Genomic DNA, 23,678 nt, shown 5'->3' on the forward strand with positions numbered 1-23,678 from the left:
TAATAAATGTAATATATTTACACTTTTAAACCTAAAAAGAATTTACAAAATAATTTCGAAATTAGCAAATTACTCCACAGTTGAATGAATTGAGAATTTCATTGTTTTATGTCGCTCAGAAAACATAATATATACTGAATCGTATTCTTTGTTATATATATATATTTTTTACTTGGGAGTTATCTGTTAATGAGGCAGCCACGTGCAAGTTAACGAGCGCTTAATTACATCATGATTTACCTCACAATAAGACGGTATTATCAGGTGGATTAGGACTATCTAAGATTGCAAGGTATTCTATAAACCAAAAATATAGAGAAGTATTTTTTTTATGCAACTAAATCTTACTTTTTGGTAAATAAGTCAATGACTTATTAGATGGAAAATAGCGATCGCCACCTACAGATTTGATTGATATATAATCCTATGTATATACCTACAGATTGTTGATATATATCTATATTACTCGGTTATCCATATATCAAAGCTTCAATTTACTCATCGAGCTATGGAGAAGGCTACGCTCGAAGTTTATTTGCGTGACAGAATCTAAAACGAAGATATCCGTAAAAGAACTAAAGTCACCGACATAGCCTAAATGGGAAGCAAGCTGAAGTTTTCGAAGTTCGATGAACCGACAACCTTGCGTTATGCGGGCAAAACAGTATACTCTATTATGTCCATGGTACTGCTCATGTCTATAGGCAACAGTTACGACTTTTCATCAGGTGGGCCGTTAGCTTTTCTTTTTTTACAACACAGGGGGCAAACGAGCATGCGACTTACCTAATGGTAAAGTAAGCTTACCCCATGGTCACCCACAACACCAACGGCATTGCAAGTGTGCTGCCGGCCATTTAAAAAGGAATTTGCTCTTTTCTTGAAGGTTATGTTGTCTTATCAGTTCGGAAATACTACTGCTGGAAGTTGATTCCAAACAGTGGTTGTGCGTGGGAGAAAGTGCCTTGAAAAACGCATGGTGGAGGACCGCCACTCGTCCAGATGGTTGGGATGAAATTTTAGTTTAAGGCGGGTTGTACGATGGTGAAAATCAGCAGCAGGTATCTATCCGAACAATTCTTCAGAGCAATTCCCATGATAATTTGCCATTCTAAGTTACATAAAAAAATATAATTTCTAAGCAGATTTGAAGAGGATGTGATTGTGAAATCTGTCAGTACGTGAGTATGTCATACTACGTCTATTGTTAATACAGTAAAAGTACGTACCGCGTGGTAAAACTATTCCATGAATTTTCATTTTCTTTGTCACCCAAAGGTGGTTTACGATTAATCGTCTCCATATAGGGAGGAGTTGCAACTGCAATAAGATAGACTGGTGACAAGTAAAACCACAGACATAGATGAAGATAGATGATGCAATTAGTATCTCAGTCTGTACGAAAAGAAAATGTGCCATTACTAAACTATTTGACGGTACAAAGGCTTAATATTTGTTAAGATGTTACAAGAAAATGATATTATTATAATAGAAAAAAAAAAGCCGGCATGACTAAATGGGCACATGAAGTATATTTGTTATGTAAATGACACAACAGTAGTCTTTTTATTCATGTTTATTGTTTTCTCATCACAACCACTCTCTCCTTTTTAAGTTTCTTAACAATCTGATGAAATGTATAAATAAATCCCTATATATGCTCTTGGTGCATTCAGAATATTTTTTCCGTTACTTTTTTTAATGTGTAACGTGTTTTTTTTAAAAAAAAAGTTGTTACAAGAGCGAAAATCCTTCCTTACAAAATAATTTCAAAAATATTTTTGGCCTCGTTGCTCTTGTTAACTCTGTATATATTTTTATACTCACATTGTACTGAAAGTGCTTGTTGAAATTTGCCTAGAGCAAAAATCCTGTAATTGCGATTATATCTATTTAATTCTACTATATCTGTAAATAAAATAGATGGCGTATTGTAATACGATCCATTGTCATTGCTACTTATTGGTGGTAAAATTGGCGGTTTGGCTATTAGTGAATTAAGCTTTTAGTTTCTCTTTTAGCTTTGTAAACGGTTAAGATTTTAAACATTCGAGTTTTACACGTCGATACATATATCAGCATGCAACTACTGGTAAAATCTCCCAACGGGGAGGCTTATGTTCAGCAGTGGACAGTTTAAGGCTGTTTTATTTTTTCGTCGCTTACTCCAATAATGCGTGGTTTATCGAGCTATTTAGTAAAAAGTTGCGGTTTCAAAATTGATCGCAGCAAATACCGTTACTGCGGCTTTGGTTCTTGTGGTTAACACAAACAATATATTCAAAGCGAATAGTACTCACTGTGATCAAACGAGCGGGGATCGATTGTAGTGGTTGTCATCGGTGTGGTCAAGTCGAGGTCGTCTTCTTCTTCCGGGTCTATGGTGGTGGTGGTTGTGGTGGTGCGGCGCCGGTTCCGCTGGCGGCGCTCCGGCCGTCGCGGCATCGGCGTGGTCCGAACCGTGGTGCTGCGCGCTGGCAGTTGCGCCACCACGGACGTGTCGCTGCCAGTGCCGGAGTCGGCGAGCACGAGTGCCACCAGTGATACGGCCGCGAGCCGCATCACCAGTGGCCTTACTCGCCACATGGTACCTGTGGGAAAATGAATAATATGTACACTTGGGCCTATTTTTTATCTTATTATAAATTCTAAAATAAGGGCAAACAAGTTAGCGATCGACAAACGCAGTTACTAAGTGGCAATCGTGGCTAATAGATATCTTACAACTATAGGTATAATATAATACACTATAACAATGTCCATCATGCATTTTTTTTTATATAATTAGAATGGCAAACAAGTTAACGGCCCACCTCATGGAAAGTGGTAACCGTCGTCTATAGACATGAGCAGTAGCATGGACATAACAGAGTACACTGTATCGCCCATGATACCGCCCATGCGTTACCATTCCTGAGGACTCAGGTATTATTATTCTGTACCCTGTAAATTGACTGCCATTCATATTTTCCATGCCTTCGTATTTTAGACAACTAAAATGTTATGCTTTGGTACTCTGTAGTTTTCCTGACGTATCTTTAACAGAAACATAGCATTAAAAAAATAACTGCTTTGAGGTTGACACATAAGTCGATACTTGTACAGAGTCTTCCTCTGGTAAATCTTTTTGTAAAAGAGACATGACCTGATCAAGTTCTAAATAAAGATATGTAGAGATGTAAATGGGAGACTTTTGCCTAACTGTGGCAGACAATATGGATTATAAAAAAGAGAATCAATTATAGAAAATACTTCTAAATTATATATTTAATCCTACTTGCATAAAAAATACCTATATAACATTTATACAGTGTCGCTTTTTAAAGTGCTGTTGTTCTCGTTAATCTGTATTATTATACTTTTTTTAAATTATATTATATATCTCTGACCACCATATAAGGAATTACAGTCTTGAGTATCTTATTTATTTACTAACATGCATTGTTCTAAGACCAATAATTAAAATGCAAAAGAAAGAAAAGTATTGTAATAGTGCCTAACGTTTTGATAACCAAATTATTGCATTGAAAAAACGTTTATGAAAATAAGGAAAGATTATAACTTTTTTATAGGTTCCCGGCACGTAACTGAAGCGAAGTTAATGATGCGCAGACGATATTTTGCTTCTGCGTATCATTAACTTCGCACGAGTTACATGCTAGGAACTATATCGGTTGTTAAACCTTTACTGAATAAAGGTTTTCCTTGTGAAACGTGCGGGTTTTTAGTTATTTTGATCCTGTATTTGGTTTAACGACTTGTTTTGATATAACTTTATTGAATATATATATATATATATATATATATATATATATATATATATATATATATATATATATATATATATATATATATATATATATATATATATATATACTTTCTATTTAAAAGGTAATAAATACTTTTAAATTTAAAATCTGAATGGTATATTTTTAAGATTGGAGCGGAATGACCTTAAATATAAAGATTTCACGTCCTATTCTGTCGCAGAAATAGCCAGAAGCTGTCCTTAAGTTACGTAAAATGTATAAATATATTTTGTATATATGTACCTAGAGACATGGTGAAAGAAGCATTTCTACAGAGATTTTTAAATACATCAAGAAAATAAACCCTAGTCGTTAGAAAAAGTGATTGGGGACATCAGTAAAATACAATAATTCTTTGTATCTATCGTGGCTAGATCTTAGAATTGATCACTTCATAATGGAACCGACCATTTTAAGAAATAGTTGTAATATATTGTAAAATCTTTATTGTAGATAATTTACATTGGATACATTAATATATATATATATATATATGTATATGTGTGCTCAGGGGTAAAAACTGTATTGCTAAAGATGAAAATAGAATGGGCTACTTCTTATTCTGGCTTCGTAAGAGGTGACTAAGAGAACTAAATGGTCGAGGGATGGCAGATATAATGCCTCCTAAAACATTACCAAAGCCTAACTACGATTGCAACCTGCTTGCCAAGCGTGGCTGCTATTGTCAATTTCCCCGTATGGGGGAGAGGTTTATGTCCAGTAGTAGACAGTTAATATTTATATGTCATACTGTCAAATGTTGATTATTCATCAATCTTGCCAGACCCCATCATGATGTTAGCAACGGATATTTTCCATTTCATGAAATACGACCATTTCAAGAAATGATCAATTTTAAGATCTCACCACGACAGATACAAAGAATTGTTGTATGTTACTGATATCGCCAATTACTTTTTTTAACGCCATTAAATGTAACATAGGCGTTATTTCTTTTAAATAAAAAAAAGGGTTCCAATTTAAGTACCCGCCATAAATATCCATAGTCGAAAAACGTTAGAAGTAAACAATGTTATATACCTTTTAACTGATTCTAACAAAAAACACTGTCCTCCTATTTTCTAATGATGGAAAATTCGTCCGATTCTCGACTCTTTGTCTTTAACAAAAGAACTTAAGATAAAAACCACTGATTAGTGTCCTAATAGTCTATTGTCATTCGAGAATCAACCTTTTTCGAAGGCCCCAATAACCATTTAATTATCAATTTACTCCTCAGAGTACTGATCGAACGTATCCACAAAGGGAACTTTTATAAACGATTATTCCACAGGGATTCTAAGTTAAGAAAACCACGTTTGCTATCTTATTATCATGATGATGGATTCTTTAGCTTTTTCGGTGAACTACACTGATTGAGGTAGACTTAATAAGAGCGATTAGATTAAGGCTTAACTATAAGATATAATAAATAAATAGATTGATATAGTATATAAAACAATTTATAGATGATTTAAAATACAACATTATAATGCTAATCTTTATTTTTACTAATATTATAAAAGTGTAACAGAGTTTGTTTGTTGCATCTTAGTGCCTTGATGGCTTAATCAATTGTTATGAAATTTGGTATAAACATACGATATGGGATAGAGAAGGATGCAGGCTACTTTTCATCCTGATTAGTGAATATATTCCGGTAACTCAGACGAAAACACAGATAAGCATTAGTTATTCAAGATTTATTAGTTATTTAAAAACGTTGTGAATAAGGTATCTTGTTGCTTACTTAGGTCTTTGGTATAAAGAATTTAAAGGTACACAAAGAAAAATATATACTATGATAATATAAACTTAAATCATAAGCATATAATATTAAAACATATTTAAGCTAAAAATTATTCTTATATTTATTCTAAAAATAACACATAACAACTTCAATTGCGATAAAATTAGCAAGGTGTCAAGACGCCGCTGGAGATCGACAACCTATCAATTTCAAAGAATTATCAAAATTGATTCAGAATTGGCAAAGATATTATGTGACATACACATAAAAAATAACGCCAAATTTAGACCTCTTTTTGGAAGTGGTTTAATAATGTTCAACAAAGTGAATTTACTTTAACAAGTCTGTTTCAATAAAACTAATTGAAAATGTAAGCAAATATTGTTGAAATTACCGATATCTGTACATCAGCAGATTGGTCTTTGATCAGGTTTTGTTATACAACTTAGAGTGGCAAGCAAGCTGACGGTCCACCTGATAGAAAGTGGTAACCGCCGCCTATAGACATGAGCAATACCATGGACATAACAGAGTTTCGCCCGTGATACTCCCCATACGTTGCCATTCCTGAGGACTCAGGTGTTATTCCTCTATACCCTGTAAATTCACTGTCAAATCTTACCCTTCAAACTGAAACACAGTTGCCATGCAAACACAACTGTTTCACGGTAGGAACACGAAGGGGACAGAGGTGCCCAAGCAAACGACTTTTGTACAAAGTTTCTCTCCCTCTGGTCAATAATTCGTTTGTTTATATTTTAATTAAATTCTATTAAAATAGACTGACCGATTTCTGTTTATAAAAGGACACTGACATACCAATACATGTATTTCCGAAAGACTACAGCATGGAGTTATTCGAAAGGGGGGTAAAGAGGTTTCTTCAGAGTTTGTAGCGCGCGCGTATTACCTCTGGTATTTCAGGCGTTCATAGGTTACGGTAACTGCTTACCATCAGGTGGGTTGTATGCTTGTTTGTTACCTCAGTAGTATAAAACAAGAAAAAAATATATTTTCCATATTGTGATATCTATTATATTATATGACAAAATTGAAATATTTGTATGGCCGCTAGTTCCACGCACGGATTTCACAGACTCAGACACCTGCGTAATACAAAAACAAATGTTTCGCTAACAAAAAAGGTCTGTATCACAATGAACCTTGATTGTAACATTCTGCACCGCTGTTATTTTGGTGTTTTATGACATGAAGGTAAAACGAAACGCCGGTTTGGTCCCTTTTCTACGCACATTCTGTGACCAAAAACTGAGACCAGTTTTACGATGGAAGAATCATTGTGATGTTACATATTGATGTTTTTACCCGACTATCGAAAAAAGGTTATTTTTCGTATTTTATTGGTATAGATGTTGGTAGAATTTTGGGCGCAAGGTGTAGTCTAGACCGCTATTGTTTATCATTAGATTCGTTTTCGTAAAATAAGTGATATAAGCTATGTGTACACATACATACACATACACACAGTTTAAGTCACATATGCGTCTCTATTATGATGTATATTATAGTACATAATAAAATAAATATGGCCATAAATTTTCAAAGTTTGTATATTGTATTTGGTTTCTTTTATTTTATAGTATGGTTTGTATGCTTAACTCCAAAAAGTTTTTAATTCCTATAAAACCATCTATAAATTAATCGAAGAAGTAATTATAAATCCTATTTCTAAATTTTATTATGGATATTAAAGCAAGTTTGAAGAACACGTTCAATTTACTGTTACTTACATCATTAAATGCTAATAGGTATTTGAGTAGCAAAACAACTGAATTCAAAACTGCGCAATAAAGTAACTTCTCTAACAAAGATACAATATTATGGTTCCAATAACAGCTGTCATACTAACGTCGCCATCTGAAGTTGGTAAATGTTTCATGGTTCAAAGAGCTACGGTAAATCGTTTGTGGAATTCGTTTAGTCGACCGGCCAAATGGAATTTTGCTGTAAGGCCGTATAAAATTTGATAATAAAGTTCATTCCATAGATAGATAAATAACCTCATCCATCAAAATTAAAAGCATTGCTTGTTGGGGCTTGTTATTGAAGATTTATATGTGTATAATAAGGAATCAATAATAGTACATTACTATGGAAATAAAGCATTTGAGTGCCAAGTAATGTTGGAATGACGATACAAAGCCGAGTATTTTCCGAATGATTCCAAATGGACAGGCATAAGCCGAGTCTTTTAATTATTAAACAAGGCTTTTAACTACTGTTTTCGGAAAACTGATAAAGATGGAAAAACGTTGAAATTTCCATACCCATTTTAGAGCTCTTTTGTTCAAAAATTGAAGGTATATTTCATTTTCAATAATTAGTTATTGAAATAGTATATCACGTTAGGGTAACTTTCAAGCTGGCGAAGTTATACCATAATGGTTAGAATTAATTTTTTTTATGGAACCTTAAACATATGTTAAAATCACTAAACGAGTAAAGTATCTACAATATATGCATTACTATTGAATACTTCGTAGGATCGTCTGATATCAAGAGTTTAAAGGTACCATCTCCATTGTTTACAAAGCACGATATGGTTTAACCAACGTTAAAGTTCGAATACCCTTTGAAGTACGGAACAAATAGCTAACATTTTCAAAAAGATCCAAACATAAATTTAAGAAATTCAGAGGTTTCGGAATGTGATTGTATCTCGGTATTCTTGGACCGTAGTCAAGTATTTTATCAATTCATGCAGGGTGAATAAATATATATATATATATATATATATATATATATATATATATATATATATATATATATATATAATATTGTAAATAAAGACAGAGATAATATAATTGCATATACCATATGGTTTGTCAGTATTCCAATTAAATTGAAAACTAAATATCCAAACATTATATGTGTACATAATGAAAAGTCTAAATTTTATTATTAATAAGTCATTTATAGGATAACGATTAAAATATAGTACCTAATAGAAACATTAAATATACATCATCTACATAACAAAACTGGCATTGCCATCGAGCTGGATGGAATACATTCACCAGAGTCCTGTGGGAATCGCCTTCGCAGTTCCGATTCACTTCGATAATGTTCCCAAGTCTCGTTTCGTTTTATTTTAGGCTTACTCAAAAGTTTTAGATGGATGGTGTCTGTAAAAAAAATATTGAGTATAGAAATTTCTTTTCAACTTTCGTAAACAGGAATAATATTTATCATAGGTATTATTGGGAATTGGTAAACCAGCAAACTACCTATGTGATGTAAATTGATAACAATATTATTTATAGATATGACAATATGGAAATTACATATTATATATGTGTTTTGTAGGATCTACAGTGTTAGATTATGTACTTGTGTGCATATTTCTATTTTTTACTTTTGCACCACTTATCTATATCTTTTTAGACCGTATTAGAAATTAAAAATTAAGAACCCGCTATATTGATCGTGTAGTTAAAAAAAGAGTAACTGCATAGAAAATCTAAATTACGTTTTTTCAAATTAACGTTTATCTCTAATACATTAAGTACGAAAACGGCAACTCTGATAATGTAATAAATAATACTTCTGAATGAAAAACATTCTATCCTCGAAAAATAAAAATATGATTTCAAAACATTTTTGTAAGGAAAAAGTTCTTCAATTAACGATTCTGACATTCTCGATCGGGTTCCGTTCGAGAGATCAATGTCGAGCGAACTTTAATTAAATTCATTTTGTCATTGAATAAACCAGCAGTTGCGAGTGAACCGACCCGTTTTGTAACAGAAATGTAGCAATAATAACTTTGACAGTTATAACCTCCATGATGCCTATAGTTTGCCAGCGCGAGTTGCGAGATTTGAGAAACTTTGACAGTTTATAGTCGGCTCGCGATATATCGCTTTGTCACTCATAATCTAGCAATGTTTTTGAATTAATGTTGGAATTTATGTAGAATAAATTATGTCAGAATATTTATTGTAGAGTATCTCTTGTATACTTAGTTTTAAACAATATTATCATCTAGATAACATATAGTATATGAAAACCTAGCCTGCCAGTTTTTTTTTATTTACTGTGATATAAAATAGATAAATAAATAAATAAATAAAATTGATTCTTTTTCGTGAGGTATTTAAAAATATTATCCAGGTTTATTTATAAAATACTATCTATTGTTATAATTTATTATATTTATAACAAAGTTTTCAAATGTTTTTACAATTTGTTTACTTACTGTGGATTATTTACGTAAAAGTTGTTTGTACCTAAAAAATTGTTTTTGCAGTAAGATCGCCTTTTGTTCCTACCGTTTGTAAAATTCTTTAAATTCTTACCTACCTATTCTGTTTTATTTTGATCTGATTTTTTAATCGTCGTATCTTTTTATACGTACAATATAATAGAAAGTTACATAAATAAAAAAAAAATCTTGTTCTCATTTAATATTATAAATATGAATTTATTTATTACCTCTTGACGCCTTAACAGTTCAACCAATTGTCATAAAATTTAGTATAATTTTTAATCGTAATCAAAAAATATATTTCGGTCACACGAACAAAGTCACGAGTGAAATGTAATAGAAACAACAATACTTTAAGAGAGTTTAAAAAAGCACTCCACACACGAAGATATAGTACGCACTATAATAGAAATAAAGAGTCCGAAATTCAACGATCTATAGAAAAAAAATATTTTATACAACGTGCTGTAAATTCCAACTAGCGAAAGAAAATTTATGGGCACTTAGTGTAATAAGCAATACGGAGTTGTATTAACCGGCACTCCATGAAATACCCGGGTCCTTTCCCGGATGACATATTGCATAGTATATGGCTCAGTCATAACACTGTATGAGTACGTGCGTGTACTCTATGAGTACCTACGCAAATGTGTCCTGAAACTTCCCTCTCTAGCGATTATGTAGTTATAATTGAGAATCGTCCTTTGTTACTTACAGATCTAACTCCTATTGATATTAAAAGTGCAACTGATGCATACATATATATGTTTTTATATATATGTTCATAATAGTTTTGTTGGTTATTAAACCGCTATTTTAATATAGCTTAACTTCTCATGATCGGGGGTTTAATTCTCAGACAATATTAATCATGATAAGTATATGCCGTGAGTTTCCGGCGTAGAATGAGCCACTCGTTCCTTTCCCGTAGGTGTCGTAATAGGCGACTAAAGGAACTTAACGGTCGAGGGATGGGCAACAGCGTTCCTTCTTCATCTGTGACTTCATCAAAGCGTGAATGCCGTTGCTTATTCGCCTGCCAAGCATGGCAACTACTGGCAATTACCTCCATCATGGGGAAGGCCTATGTTCAGTAATAAACAGGTAACGGCTGATATGGTGATGATAATATGTTTATATTGGTCTGAAGGTGTTTTATGGATATGTTTAATATGTATTAAAACAATTAAATATAAAGAAACTATCAGTTGATTAATATCCATAGTACAAGTTATGCACTAGATGGCGCTGAGTTTATTCGGGATAACTTTTTTAATAATAATGCTTGTATATTTTATTATAATTAAAAATAAAATATACATTGTTTACTTATTTCAAAATTCTACTAATATTATAAATGTTAATGTATGTATAGATGTTTATATTGTATATGTTTGTTAACCCAATCTTGGAAGCAAATACTGGCGGTATATTGCAGCTTTGTCCGCTAGGAAACTCGTAAGATATAAAAGATTTCTTCCGAAGGTTTTATTATGCCGATCTTTTTGGTATGTATATAGATATAACACTTACAACGTCGGTAAGTGTGGCGACCACACCTTCCGATGTTTGCAGGTTCGATCCTCGTACAACACAAATATTTGAATTCAATATCTGTGTGTATTGGTTTGCGTGTATGTATTTACAAATAAATGTATGTATGTTTATATTTCAAACAATTCCTAATTTGGAACTAGGTCACACTGTAGTATTATAATGTTACAGTGTGACCTATCTACTTACTAGTTACTATGTGACGAAAAGATATATCTTTTACGATTTATAACTGTTTATTCATTAATAATAATCTGGTCATGTATTATTTTTTATATATGATAATATTAAATTTGTGATTCCCAAAAAAAAAAAAACTAACTGTGGTGAGACCATTTTTTTACATTTAAAAACTAAACTATTCAACTGATTTTGACTTAATTCCTCTATAGAAATTGGTTCAGTGACCGATCTGGAAGTATTTTCTTAAATAGATAAAACATGATTTTCATAATCAATTTGTAACTAATGGAGTAAATAGGTAACAAACAAAAAAAAAAAAAAGAAATACAAGAATCATATGTATATCAGTTGGTTGAAAAAGGTTCTGTTAGCATTATAACAACAGAAAGCTATTTGAATCAAATATTTCGTGTAATTCCTTGTTCTTAGATTTGAATACGGAATTATACAACTCAGGAATTATAGACATGGCATTGTTAGTTTTTATTTAATTTTATGTCTTATTTATAAATAAGGTTCATTATTGTCTTTTGTAAGTTGTTTTTGAATTGTTTGTGTTTTCTTATAAAAGTTTCCTGTAAGTGCAAGCACATCCATATACCTTCGGTAATATCTAAAGAGGCGTTTTAAAGGCGCCTCTTTTAAGATTAAAGTATGGCCTCCATTGTACTGGTCTCGCTTGATCGAGCAGCGGTTCGCAGGTGGTCGATAAATGAATTTTCTCATTTTTCCCATTTCACCAACAGTAAGGAAATTGATTTTCATTCAGTTGTAGAAAATCGGTAGCTTTTCTTATATAATGTGCCAAGGAATGAGATCACTTGGAATTCTCCTTATCTACTGATTAAAAATGCACGAGGTAAAATACCTATATTTGCTTTTTAAAATCCAATAAATTAATTTGTGTCTGTATTTTTATTAGTACTAAACTATTTTCTAGAATATTTTCACTTCCGAAAAACTATTTGTGTTTCAACCCATTCGTGTTTCAACCATGAAGCAGTTGTGTTTGTATTGTGGGATATGGCAGCGAATTTACAGGGTACAGAGAAATAACACCTGAGTCCTCAGGAATGGCAACGTATGGGGGGTATCATGGGCGAAACAGTATAATCTGTTATGTCTATGGTACTGCTCATGTCTATAGGCGACGGTTGCTGCTTTCTATCAGGTGAGCCGTCAGCTTGTTTGCCATTCTAAGTTATAAAAAAACTATTTGGTACAGAATATTTATAGTATCAAGCTTGTATTTTGCATCAATCTTTATTGGTCTCCATTAGTTTACATAAATAATACCTATACCTTTATTCAGTACGAAAATGAATGGCATTCTCACATATCGAGCAAAAGATATTACAAAATTTTATTTTAAAAACATTATTAAAATCACTATTGTATTATTTATTCATAATACAAATATGTAATAGTGAGTATCATTGTGTTTCGGTTTCTGTTTGCATTGCAACTTTAAGGTAGAAAAAGATAGAACGGCTATATCCACGAAATACAAAATTGAATCTTTAATTACTTAGTTTACTATTTTTACTTTTTGTCTTTTGTAGAACATAATATATTTTTAAACATACTTATAAAACATAAAGCTTTTATAGGTAAATAGTACCTACAAACCTGCTTCTTCATTGCCGACGTTTATATATATAAAATATGTGTAAATAACGCGAAAGTTTAAAATTAATCGTATAATAATAGTTTAAAATTAATTAGCCTTTGGTACATGTGATGTAAAATAAGAGTAATGTATGTAAGATGTATATGAAATGTATGAGAGATAGTGGCAAAAATTAAAAGCAACAAAAATAAAAACAGAAACACAAAGTGTGCGAATACATATGTATTCGGTTGTTGTAGAGAAACTTAAAAACTATATACAAGATAGTACTATCAAGCTCATATTAGTTAGGTTAGTTAGGTGTAGTATTAATTGTAACAAGTAGCTTATAGTTAACAATATCTTAATTTGTTAAAGGCCATTTTAAGAGCAACTACAAACTAAAATTACGAAAAAGATTTAATAATCTTGCATAAAATACAAGAGATAAGAGCAGCTAAAGTTATAACATAATAATTGCAGGAAATGCAAAGATGCGGAATCCCTGAACGCAGTCATCTAATAAAGGCTGCATATTCAATATAAACTCATAGTTCCTACTGATGTACTATGCCCTTATAAATGTTATACGAATATATGCATACAAGAACTTTCTAGACTGAGATACTAGTAACAAATATTAGGAAAGAGATTTGGGTTTGAGGGTTGATATCCTCATTTCATCAACCAATCATGGTTTGATAATATTAAATTATATATAATATTTAGTAAACTAAAAGGCATTTTCTTATTTTAAACTAATTGTATCTTGCAGCACTGTCTGCGTGACTCAGTACATAAAGTATCCAACGTGCTAAGTTACGATATAATCTACCTGTGTAACAAATTTTATTTAAACCCAGTTAGTAGTTTTTGCGTGAAAAGGAAACAAAACATTCTTACATCCATCCATTGTTATAATTATTTATTACATTAATAGGATTATCAAAAATGTAGACGATAATTTTGCAGTGATGTTGGTTCATAGTTCCAAGGTCAAGGTCTTTCACTGTAATTCATATAAGGAAGTTTTTAGTTGGACAGTCAGCGAAAATATTTTGCACCCGTTCTTGACTGTCTATGATGGATACTTCTGATTAGGTCTAATAGTACCTTGGTGAGAACGGCTAAATTAATACAATTATGGTAAGTTTTTCATCGAGTTTCAAGTACATTGAAATGTAGAATCCTTGTCATGTCAATTAGTTTTTAGTACAGCGTGTAATTCTTGTTATTATATGTCATAAACTCTATTAAAGAAATATTTTATCGCAAATTGATTTGAATATGGAATTTAATTATCAAAGTTTCTTTTTGATTATTGTTTCTCGTTTGTCACGGCATGGCTATTTGCATTTCGAAATTACGAAAATACAATATTTCATGAATTCGTGACTATTGTTATTAGAGTATTTTTGAATCAACGATACATAATTTCAAAGATATTACGTTTGTTTTGCCATGAAAAAAATTAAGTAGGGGTCTTGTCACGCGAATATAAAATTACTCGATTGTTAATTGCGAAGTTTTGCAAGTATCTAAGTACTTAATAGATTCTTATCGCACATAACTTTCAAATTTTATTTCCTTTAAAAATATATTTTTATTTCGAAATAACTTAAAATAGTGAGAACCTTATTTTCCACATAAATGTTGGATTAGATCATTTTCATGACTTACTACCGGCTTTTACATTTTAAATGGATAAAGTTAGCAAGCCTTTTGCTGAGAAACTCAGACTTCTAAGTTAATTGAAGGTTTAGAACATAAATCTCATATAATGTAATATAATGTGTATTTCAGAGTTGAGTGCCACCAATTTTGGCAAGCTGAGCAATTTGTAAAATGACTGATCCAAGTACGAGGATAGTTAGTAAATCCCAGGTGACTGTTATATGATGAAGACATCAAATAAAAAACATAGCGTTCGAGGTGCGCGCAAAATGGTCTCCCAAACTTTTTCGGTGCCTGCCGTGCCATCCTACCCCTTTACCCGATTTATGACGTCGCCGTGCATTTGAATAAGTTTACCATAAAAATAGGCGTTCTGCGGCCAGAAACTTTGGCAATAAAATGCAAATGGTGACATTGGTGACGCTTCTAGATTACGGGGGCGGTGAGGTTATTAGATTTAGCCTAGGATCGAGAAGTTTTACTTTAATGTATGTACAATGTGGTGTTATAGTTGATTGGTTGATTTTCATTGGAAAATTATTCGGTTGAATGTCTGAAGCTTGATGTTGGTGGGAATATTTTGTTGATGTTTGCAGTGCAGTGGTTCAGTGCACGTCATAACGTTATGTCACTCATATCGTAAGGTTCTATATTTCGTTGTTTAGGTTGCGCGGAATTAAATTTCTCGAAATTTCTCGATATCTAAACCATTATTATTATAACAAGATGTTTTTAAAAATCTGTATAACTTATAGGTTTGACCTGTTTGATATTTTGCAATTATTTTCAACAACTGGCCAAATAAAAACAATGTATATTATTATATCCGCGTCTACTCTGTAATAAACTAAGCGCAAGTATATATGTAAAGGTACTTACACTGTATATTGCTATTGTAACCATTTTCCTTTTATACGAGTACATAGCAAATGGTTACAATCTTTTGTACTTTCAGGAAAATATAACTTTTTAAGCACATATTTCAAAGTTATTTTTTATTCCATTTTTCGAATAAAATGTACAAAGTTATGATAAACAGATACATATATTTGCCACCACAATGTATGGTATGCGTTAGCACTACAAACATTTTTTCAAAACGCCCCAATTATTTTGAATATTATCTTTACTATAATGAATATTTGCAATGGACAACTAAAATATCCGATACAGTAAGTCCTACAATAACAAAGGGAGTTCAAAAAGATATTTTTATTCCATTGTAGGGTCGGGAATTGAGAACATTGACGGAGTGCGCTTTGTTAGCACGGTCTTACGTCAACATGCAGAAGTTGCCTAAAATATTTATTATGAGTTGGTACATTTTTAAACATAATATGGAATGGCAAACAAGTTGATGATTAGAAAAATGATAGATAAAATGTGGAAACTCTCATATATAAACATGAAGATCATAAAATACCCTGGTTGGCCTTGGTACTGTTCATATGTTGAAATTCCCGAGGACTATGATGTAAGATGTGATGCTTCTATATCTTGTAATTGCACTGCAATTTAACACGTTTTAAACCAGATTATAGCCATATAAGCATAGCTGATTAGCTACACAAATATTCAAGTTCTGCGTGTATTTATGATTCAGAATAATTCTTACTGATGTTGTAAATTCATATTAAGCGAGTTATATCGCTGTGTAGTCCCGGTATAGAACGGGTTACCCCTTAGGGAAAGCCTAATCCATCTGCCAAGTATGGCAACTACTGATAAAATCTTTTAAGGGGGAGCCCTATGTTCAGCAACAGACAGTAGTCAGTAAAACTGATATCATCATCATCGTTGAGTTTGTTAGTTAGTATTTAATTTTATGATATATGTTAAAATATCAATACCCATACAAATAATTACATTTGTTTTTGTAATTAAGTTTCTATATGAAAAGCATTTACGTATAGGATATAAATAATTATATATTATGATTATATATTAATTATATGATAACTAACTGTATTTGTGATTTTGTTAGCGCTGTCTAATCTAATTTTTATTATATGTATAGTGGATGGTATTATGAGCAAGAAATGTTGAAGTATAAATAAGAATTTTTAATTTTATACCTCTATAATAATTTTTTAATTACATCTAAATATAAACTCTGTTTTCTGGTTTATCTTTTTTTTATGCAACTGAAAATGGCAATCAAGCTGACGACCCACCTGATGGAAAGTGATAACCGCTACCTATAAATATAAGTAGCTTGGACATAACAGAGTGTACTGTTTCGCCCATGATACCCCATGCATTGCTTTCCCCGAGGACTCAGGTGTTATTGTTCTGTAGCCTGTAAATAATGTAATAATAATGTATACCTTACCTTGTTTAATAGAAACTCATACATTTTATTAGTAAAAATATTACATATAAGGAATATAGTTATAGTATATAGTTAGGAATATTATATATATTTATGCTATATATAAATATAGCATAAATATATATAACTTTGATGTAATATGAGACGATAAATTTAATGCTTTATATATATTATATGAAAGTTATATTAATTTGCATGAATTGACAAACTAATATTTGATCGAAAGCAATTTGAGCGTGATATTATTATATGAACACGGAAATCACAGAAACCTTGAACTAGACACTATAACAAACTATATATATATATATATATATATATATATATATATATATATATATATATATATATATATATATATATATATATATATATATATATAAAAATTTCTAAAAATTCGGCGGAAAAGCAAGTATTTATCAATAGATTTATACCGGGTGTATGTATATATATGCGAGTGTGTATGATGTAATATTTACTTACTTATCAAAATGAACTACGGCTTTGTGAGCATTCAAAACAAGAAGAAATTGACGAAACATTACATCTCCTGCTCGTAAAGACGATGTGTAAAATTGTTGCTATGAATAATAATCGCAACTGCGGCTATATAGATTATTATTATTGCATTTCTTGAATCTGATTAGAAGCGACGCAAAGGGAAGGCTATTGTGACCAGGCTATGACAAGCATTCCTTTGCATTGACTCCCTACAATTTCTGATCCCTGCATTTCAGATATTGTTGAATGTAGGGTTGGTTATGAATGTTGTAACCTTTATCTTTAGAGTCTTGTGAAGAAGTTAGTTAATCTAAATGCGATCTCTTGATTAAGTTGTCTAATATATTCGAAATGTGATGCCGCTATAAAATGTTAGGCATTGGACGCCGCGCCGTATAAACGTTTCGTTTCTGGACGTGTCAAAGGCGAAAATCCGTTTATCAGTCATTTGCATACAACAACTATTACAATAATTTGAATAAATTGTAAAACGTGAGTTTGACAATTTGAAGAATTTATTTTTGTTGACCCTACGAAAGGAAAACGGGATGAGGACGAGCATCAACACGATAGATAAATACAGTAATAGCAGTAGAGATCGTTGGACGAAGTATACCCAAAAGTGTATGCGGATGGCTAAAGACCATACGGCTTGGAGAGCGATGGTAACGAGAGTAACATCCTTGCATGAGAATGTGAAATGAGAAAACGAGAAAAACGTACGATGTTCATTTACAAAGGTAATCACTAGAAAAAAAAAGTAAATAAAAAATTTTCTTTGACAAATATAATTACTGAAGAAAATATTCGTTTTTCTTTTATCTATGCCCTTTTTTCTCTGTATAACTTCATTATTTATTTCTTGTGTTATTACACAACGTGAAATTTGGAGTATTTCAAAAATTAGTTGCCTGGTTTTAACATCTAACCTATGATCCTATAGATATTTGTTTGGAAATTACAAATGGTTTAGAAATATTTCGTGATTTCTATTCCTGGGTGATACTTTTGAGTTTTCAAAACAACATGCACTATATGTTATTTCGGTAGGAAGCATAACAATAAAGTGAGAAGTAAAGCATTTTATGAAACGAGTTTTCTTGCAACTGTTCCCGGGGACTTTTGGCGTAGAGTGGCTAACGTAAAATCGGAAACGATCATGTACGATGCAACACAACGTTTCAATGTTGTTGTTTCGTATTAAATTACATTACAAAATAATATTTCAGACATTGTTATTTATTGGTTGTTTCAATATTGAATTTACTAAAGTATAAAAATACATTAATTTCGAAAAAGTAGGCACTGGAATACTAACTTCATGTCGATATACAAAATATAGTTATCAAAATCCAGACGGCGTTAACGTTGTATTAGTAAATTTAAAGTTGAGTAATGTTTCATATCTCAGACACGTGTTATTTAAGTAACATTACAGATTATCAAAAAAAAAAAACTCGAGCTGGATTTGTTTGGTAAATTGTAAAGTTAATTACAGTAATACAACGTACAAGGTATGTATTTATGCTACGTACAAGGTACATGCTTAAATTTATGTATGTTTAAACCCCATATTTGTAGTTTCTAATTAGATGTAAAAAAAAAACTATGTATTTACTACTGAATCTGGGTATGGAAAATACTTTTTGTGATATTTGGTGAAAACATAAATAAAAAAAATAAATAATCAAACGGAAATACTTTGAACTGAGTTAATAGTAAGATAATAAATTGATACATTTACGACTGTAATGCTATTTGAGGTAATTAGATTCTCTCGATTGTTGTCGTTACTTAATCTGCTGTCACCTTTTTTTTAATTGTAATTGACCATGACATATTCTACATAACCCAATAAATCTAAACACAGAAAAACATGAAAACATTGAATAGTCTAACAGGATAGTAAAACTAATCAATCACTTTGTACGCCGAAGAACGTCATTCAAAAGTATTTCTCCCTCACAATTTATGTATATTAGATAGTAGGATGTAGCAAAAACAATCTGTTAGCTAGCAGCCCTGATACAAGGATCGTATTTTAGCCGATCGAATAGCGAAAATGATTGATAACTGTACTATGGTCTCATAGAGCTTTTTATCTACGCAGGAATACAAAGACAAATAGATTTCGTATTATGCAACTTAAAAAGGCAAACAAAATGACGGTCCACCTGATGCAGAATGGTAACCGTTACTTATAGGCATAAACCGTTATAGGTATTACACAAGAAAGCCTGTTAAATATGTTTCTAAAGTAATAAAGAGCAAAGATTATTTTTATTTTTGTAAGGGATGAAGTCAAAAAATACTCTAATGGTTTTAAAAATTGTTTCACCTTTAGAAAGCGAGTAACGTGGGTTATATTTTATGTAAACAACTTCTTCCTTCATACTTCCTAAACTATAGGCGGGTCGTTAATATAAGTAAATTTTATTCGTTATTTTATAGTATTTAAAGGAAATTTAAACATAAACGATAAGAGTAATTGCTGTTATAATTAAATACAGACTAACAGATGAGCTCTTTACTGTTATAGACGAGTTGCCAATAAACTATTTTGTTTATGATTTGTGCTTAGTTACTGCAAATCTAATCCACATATAATCTCATGAGTTAAAAATTTTTCATCGTGTGCATGTGAAAAGTAACTATTTTTAATACAATAAAAGTATAATGTAAGGTTTTTTGAGTTCTCTTACTTCAAGAAATATTTACGCACTGAAGCTGTTTTAATGCTACATTGGCACGGAGTCTGCTATTTATGCAGGTATAAGAGGAAATAAATTTTTAGTACTTTCTGTTTTTATTTATATTCTGTATTTATTAAATTCTCTTTGTATATTTAAATATCTATGGAGATATAATTGTAAAAGCGTCGTTTGGTACTCCTTGCGTAAGACCCTTGTGTTGCAATAGGAAGCCTCATGCCAATTAGTGCAAGTCCATTAGCTTTCATAAAAGAGGGAGTAATAGCATAATACATAAGTACTTACAACCTGCTACCCCTCAGTCTAACGCACCTTTATATTTCAATATTGCTGAAACAGAATACTTTATTAGGGTTTTGCTATATTTATATCTGACTAGCATGCCCGTCAAATAATTTGCAACGTATTTTATTACATGACGTATGTAGAAAATATGTTTTTATTTTTGGAATTGGAATAGTGGATTATTCAATACCAAAAAGTCGTTCTGCATTTCACTGTAACATGACTATATATTTTTTATATTAAAATTAATAGAGCTATTTATTAAAGCAGATATCTAATTTTATACAATAACTCTCAGGTGTGGTCGCACTATCTCGCTGGCAGAAGTAGCTACTTTATTATAATATTGTATTCTTCCATAATAACATTTTATTTGATCAAAAGATGTAGCTTCGTCACGACGAAGGGGCGGACGTAGACGCTAGCGAGACTAATAGGGTTCCGTTCTGCACTAGGGTACGGAACCTTGAAACGGAAAGCGTCGAATAACACTCTGTTGCTCCGACATTTGTTTCTCATTGTTTAAACAGAACTTTATATTTTTTTTTTCGTTATACACACAACGAAGCAGGCGAAATGAATGGAGTTTCATTTGTATCTATTGATTTAGAATAATAATTCTATTCTAATTTTATATTACTATATTTATTGCATGGAACCGTAAGCAGAGGCCATATCAATTTGCATATAACTATACATTGAGTTTTATAGATATGCAGACATAAACTTAATGATGTTTTGTTAATTTTTTTTAATTAATAATTTATCTCTGTAGAAATAGACAACACATTCAAGGAGCTTGTTGAATCTAGGTTTGGACAAAATAGTTTGAAGCATTCTTAAATTGCATTAGCTAACGAATATACGAAATGTTGTATTGTCATGTTAGTACGAGTATAACCTATTAATTATATTATGTGTAAGTCTAAGGTATTATAAATAAAGCAATTTAATTTCTAACAGAAGAAAATTTCAATAACTAAATGTATATATCTGCGGGAATTATTTACAACTTGATTCAGTTTATTTAACCTACATACAAGGAGGCATACTAAAAGTTTTGCACTTCTGGCTTATAATAATTATTTGAATTTAAAATGATATATTTTGTAAAACGAGCCTCATTTGTTTTTTCTTGTTGTAAAAAAGTATGACCACAGGTAATTTTTATAATACATATTATGGTAAAAAATGTGGAGGGAAGGACCAAATTTAAGTACTGTGATGCAATAGCATGCCGAATTCTAGCGAGTATGGCATTTTTTAAATGACGAGATTTGTAAAGGTCTTTCTGAAACCGCCACTAACGAGGAAATTGTGAACACAATTAAACGATTAATTGAATAAAAACTTACCTATAAAATTATTAAGGAACCTCTGGAAGTTCCCATGTTTAAAAAAAATAACTATAGATTTAAGAGTTAGAAAACTTGTTGCTAATGTCCTTCTGAATTTATGCTGGGATGAAAATGGGCTCATGTTGGAAAATATTCAAAGATGTTGTTTAAATACGACCGTTGATTTTCAAATATAGTTTATGACGTTGTTAGAGGAGACAATACTGGGATTTATTTCCTTTTCAATCAGGAAATAATAATGATATTTTGAATGGGTATTTGAAACTGAGAACAGACTAACAAAAAAATTAAGGTAGTGGAGGAAGATGGATAAAAGAATCATTGCGCTTTTTTCCCCTTACAAGTTCTGTTTGCACAACTGCACTTAAAGATCAAAGGAGTGTTAATAATGAGTGATACACCACTATTTGTTTATCTGCTTATCTAGAAATAGTCAAAGAGAGAAGACCGAGAAGCCAGGCCCTTTTACAATACGACGACAATTTTCATACACAATCAATAAAACACACAAGTCGAGCTCGTGACCTATCCAGAAGTTGTAACCTGCCAGTTTTTTTATATTTCCTAAAATCAAATATTTTATGAAAGGTTTAATTTTTACTAATTTAGAAGAGGCGGCGATGGCTTTCTGTTAGCATATGGAAAATATATCCACAAACGAACAGTTCTTATGTTTTAACAAATGGTTCGAATGAATAAAAAAAAAGTTAAATTCATATTTTTAAGTGTGAATACGAATATAAGAATACAAGAAGTGTACATAAAAATACAATATGTAATATTTTTAATTTAACTTGTCTTATTCATAAGTAAAGCAAAACTTTCGCGTGCACTATGTATAAAAGATCAAACCCCATATTTATAATAGGGTATTGATCGCACCTCTAGTCCGTTGGTTCAAGATTTATTAGATGGTGATGTAATTAGTTCCCAGTGCCTTTAATAAAGGGAGTTGAATTCCTAATGTACAGGTGGGTATATTCACTCTGATCAATAGGTCCCCTGGGGGGCACGAAAAATGTTTCAGGTGCGTTTCATCTCAGCGGGAAACGTAATTAACTGAAAAGGAACTTCAAAGCCCCTTCCACGGGCGTTATAAAGAATATGAAGAAAAAACCATTCCTCGTCTTAATTAACAATGTTTTCAATAATTAAAAATAATAACTTGGCTTCATTTTATAGATTAGCTGTAATGAAATGTTTAATTAAAGAATTTAGTCTCTTTTATAATAGTGTTATTAAATATGATAGTATTAAAAATGCTTTCGCTGAAAATAAATGTCATGGTAATTTATAAGTTGTGGCAATAAATCATTTAATAAAAGTACATTTTGACTTTACAATTTCATTACTCCACAAGAAATAGAGACTTTAATTTTAACAAATCACTCAATCGAAAAAAAGGACCAGCAGAGTGTCAATATTTAAATTTAGATTTTGCTCAGATAACAGGATTTGTTTATAGCTATAATATTGCTCTATTCAGAAGTTTCTGTAGATTAGTAGAAAAGAGACTGTGAAATAACTGTCTAGAAAATCTTATTAATAATTAAGATTCATGCGGTCAGTTTGCGAGTTATTTTTTTTATGAAACTTAGTATGGTAAATATTTTAATGGCCTATTGGATGGGAAGTTGTCGTGGTTCTAATATAATAGTGGACATTAATTCTTATATTGCTTATT

At 31.3% G+C, this 23,678-nt stretch overlaps 1 protein-coding gene across 1 annotated transcript in view; it reads right to left on the minus strand.

Annotated features, from left to right (window-relative positions):
• LOC113518090 (discoidin domain-containing receptor 2-like) overlaps positions 1 to 23,678 on the minus strand; it is a 252,127-nt gene that overhangs the window by 105,804 nt on the left and 122,645 nt on the right. The window contains exon 2 of the mRNA XM_026902858.3: positions 2,301 to 2,591. Coding sequence (XP_026758659.1) covers positions 2,301 to 2,586 — 286 coding nt within the window. The 5' untranslated portion in view covers positions 2,587 to 2,591. The remainder of the gene's footprint in view (positions 1 to 2,300; positions 2,592 to 23,678) is intronic.

The sequence above is a fragment of the Galleria mellonella genome, unplaced genomic scaffold (assembly GCF_026898425.1).
Source record: "Galleria mellonella isolate WM207_F2 unplaced genomic scaffold, CSIRO_AGI_GalMel_v1 utg33, whole genome shotgun sequence".
NCBI classification, from domain to species: domain Eukaryota; kingdom Metazoa; phylum Arthropoda; class Insecta; order Lepidoptera; family Pyralidae; genus Galleria; species Galleria mellonella.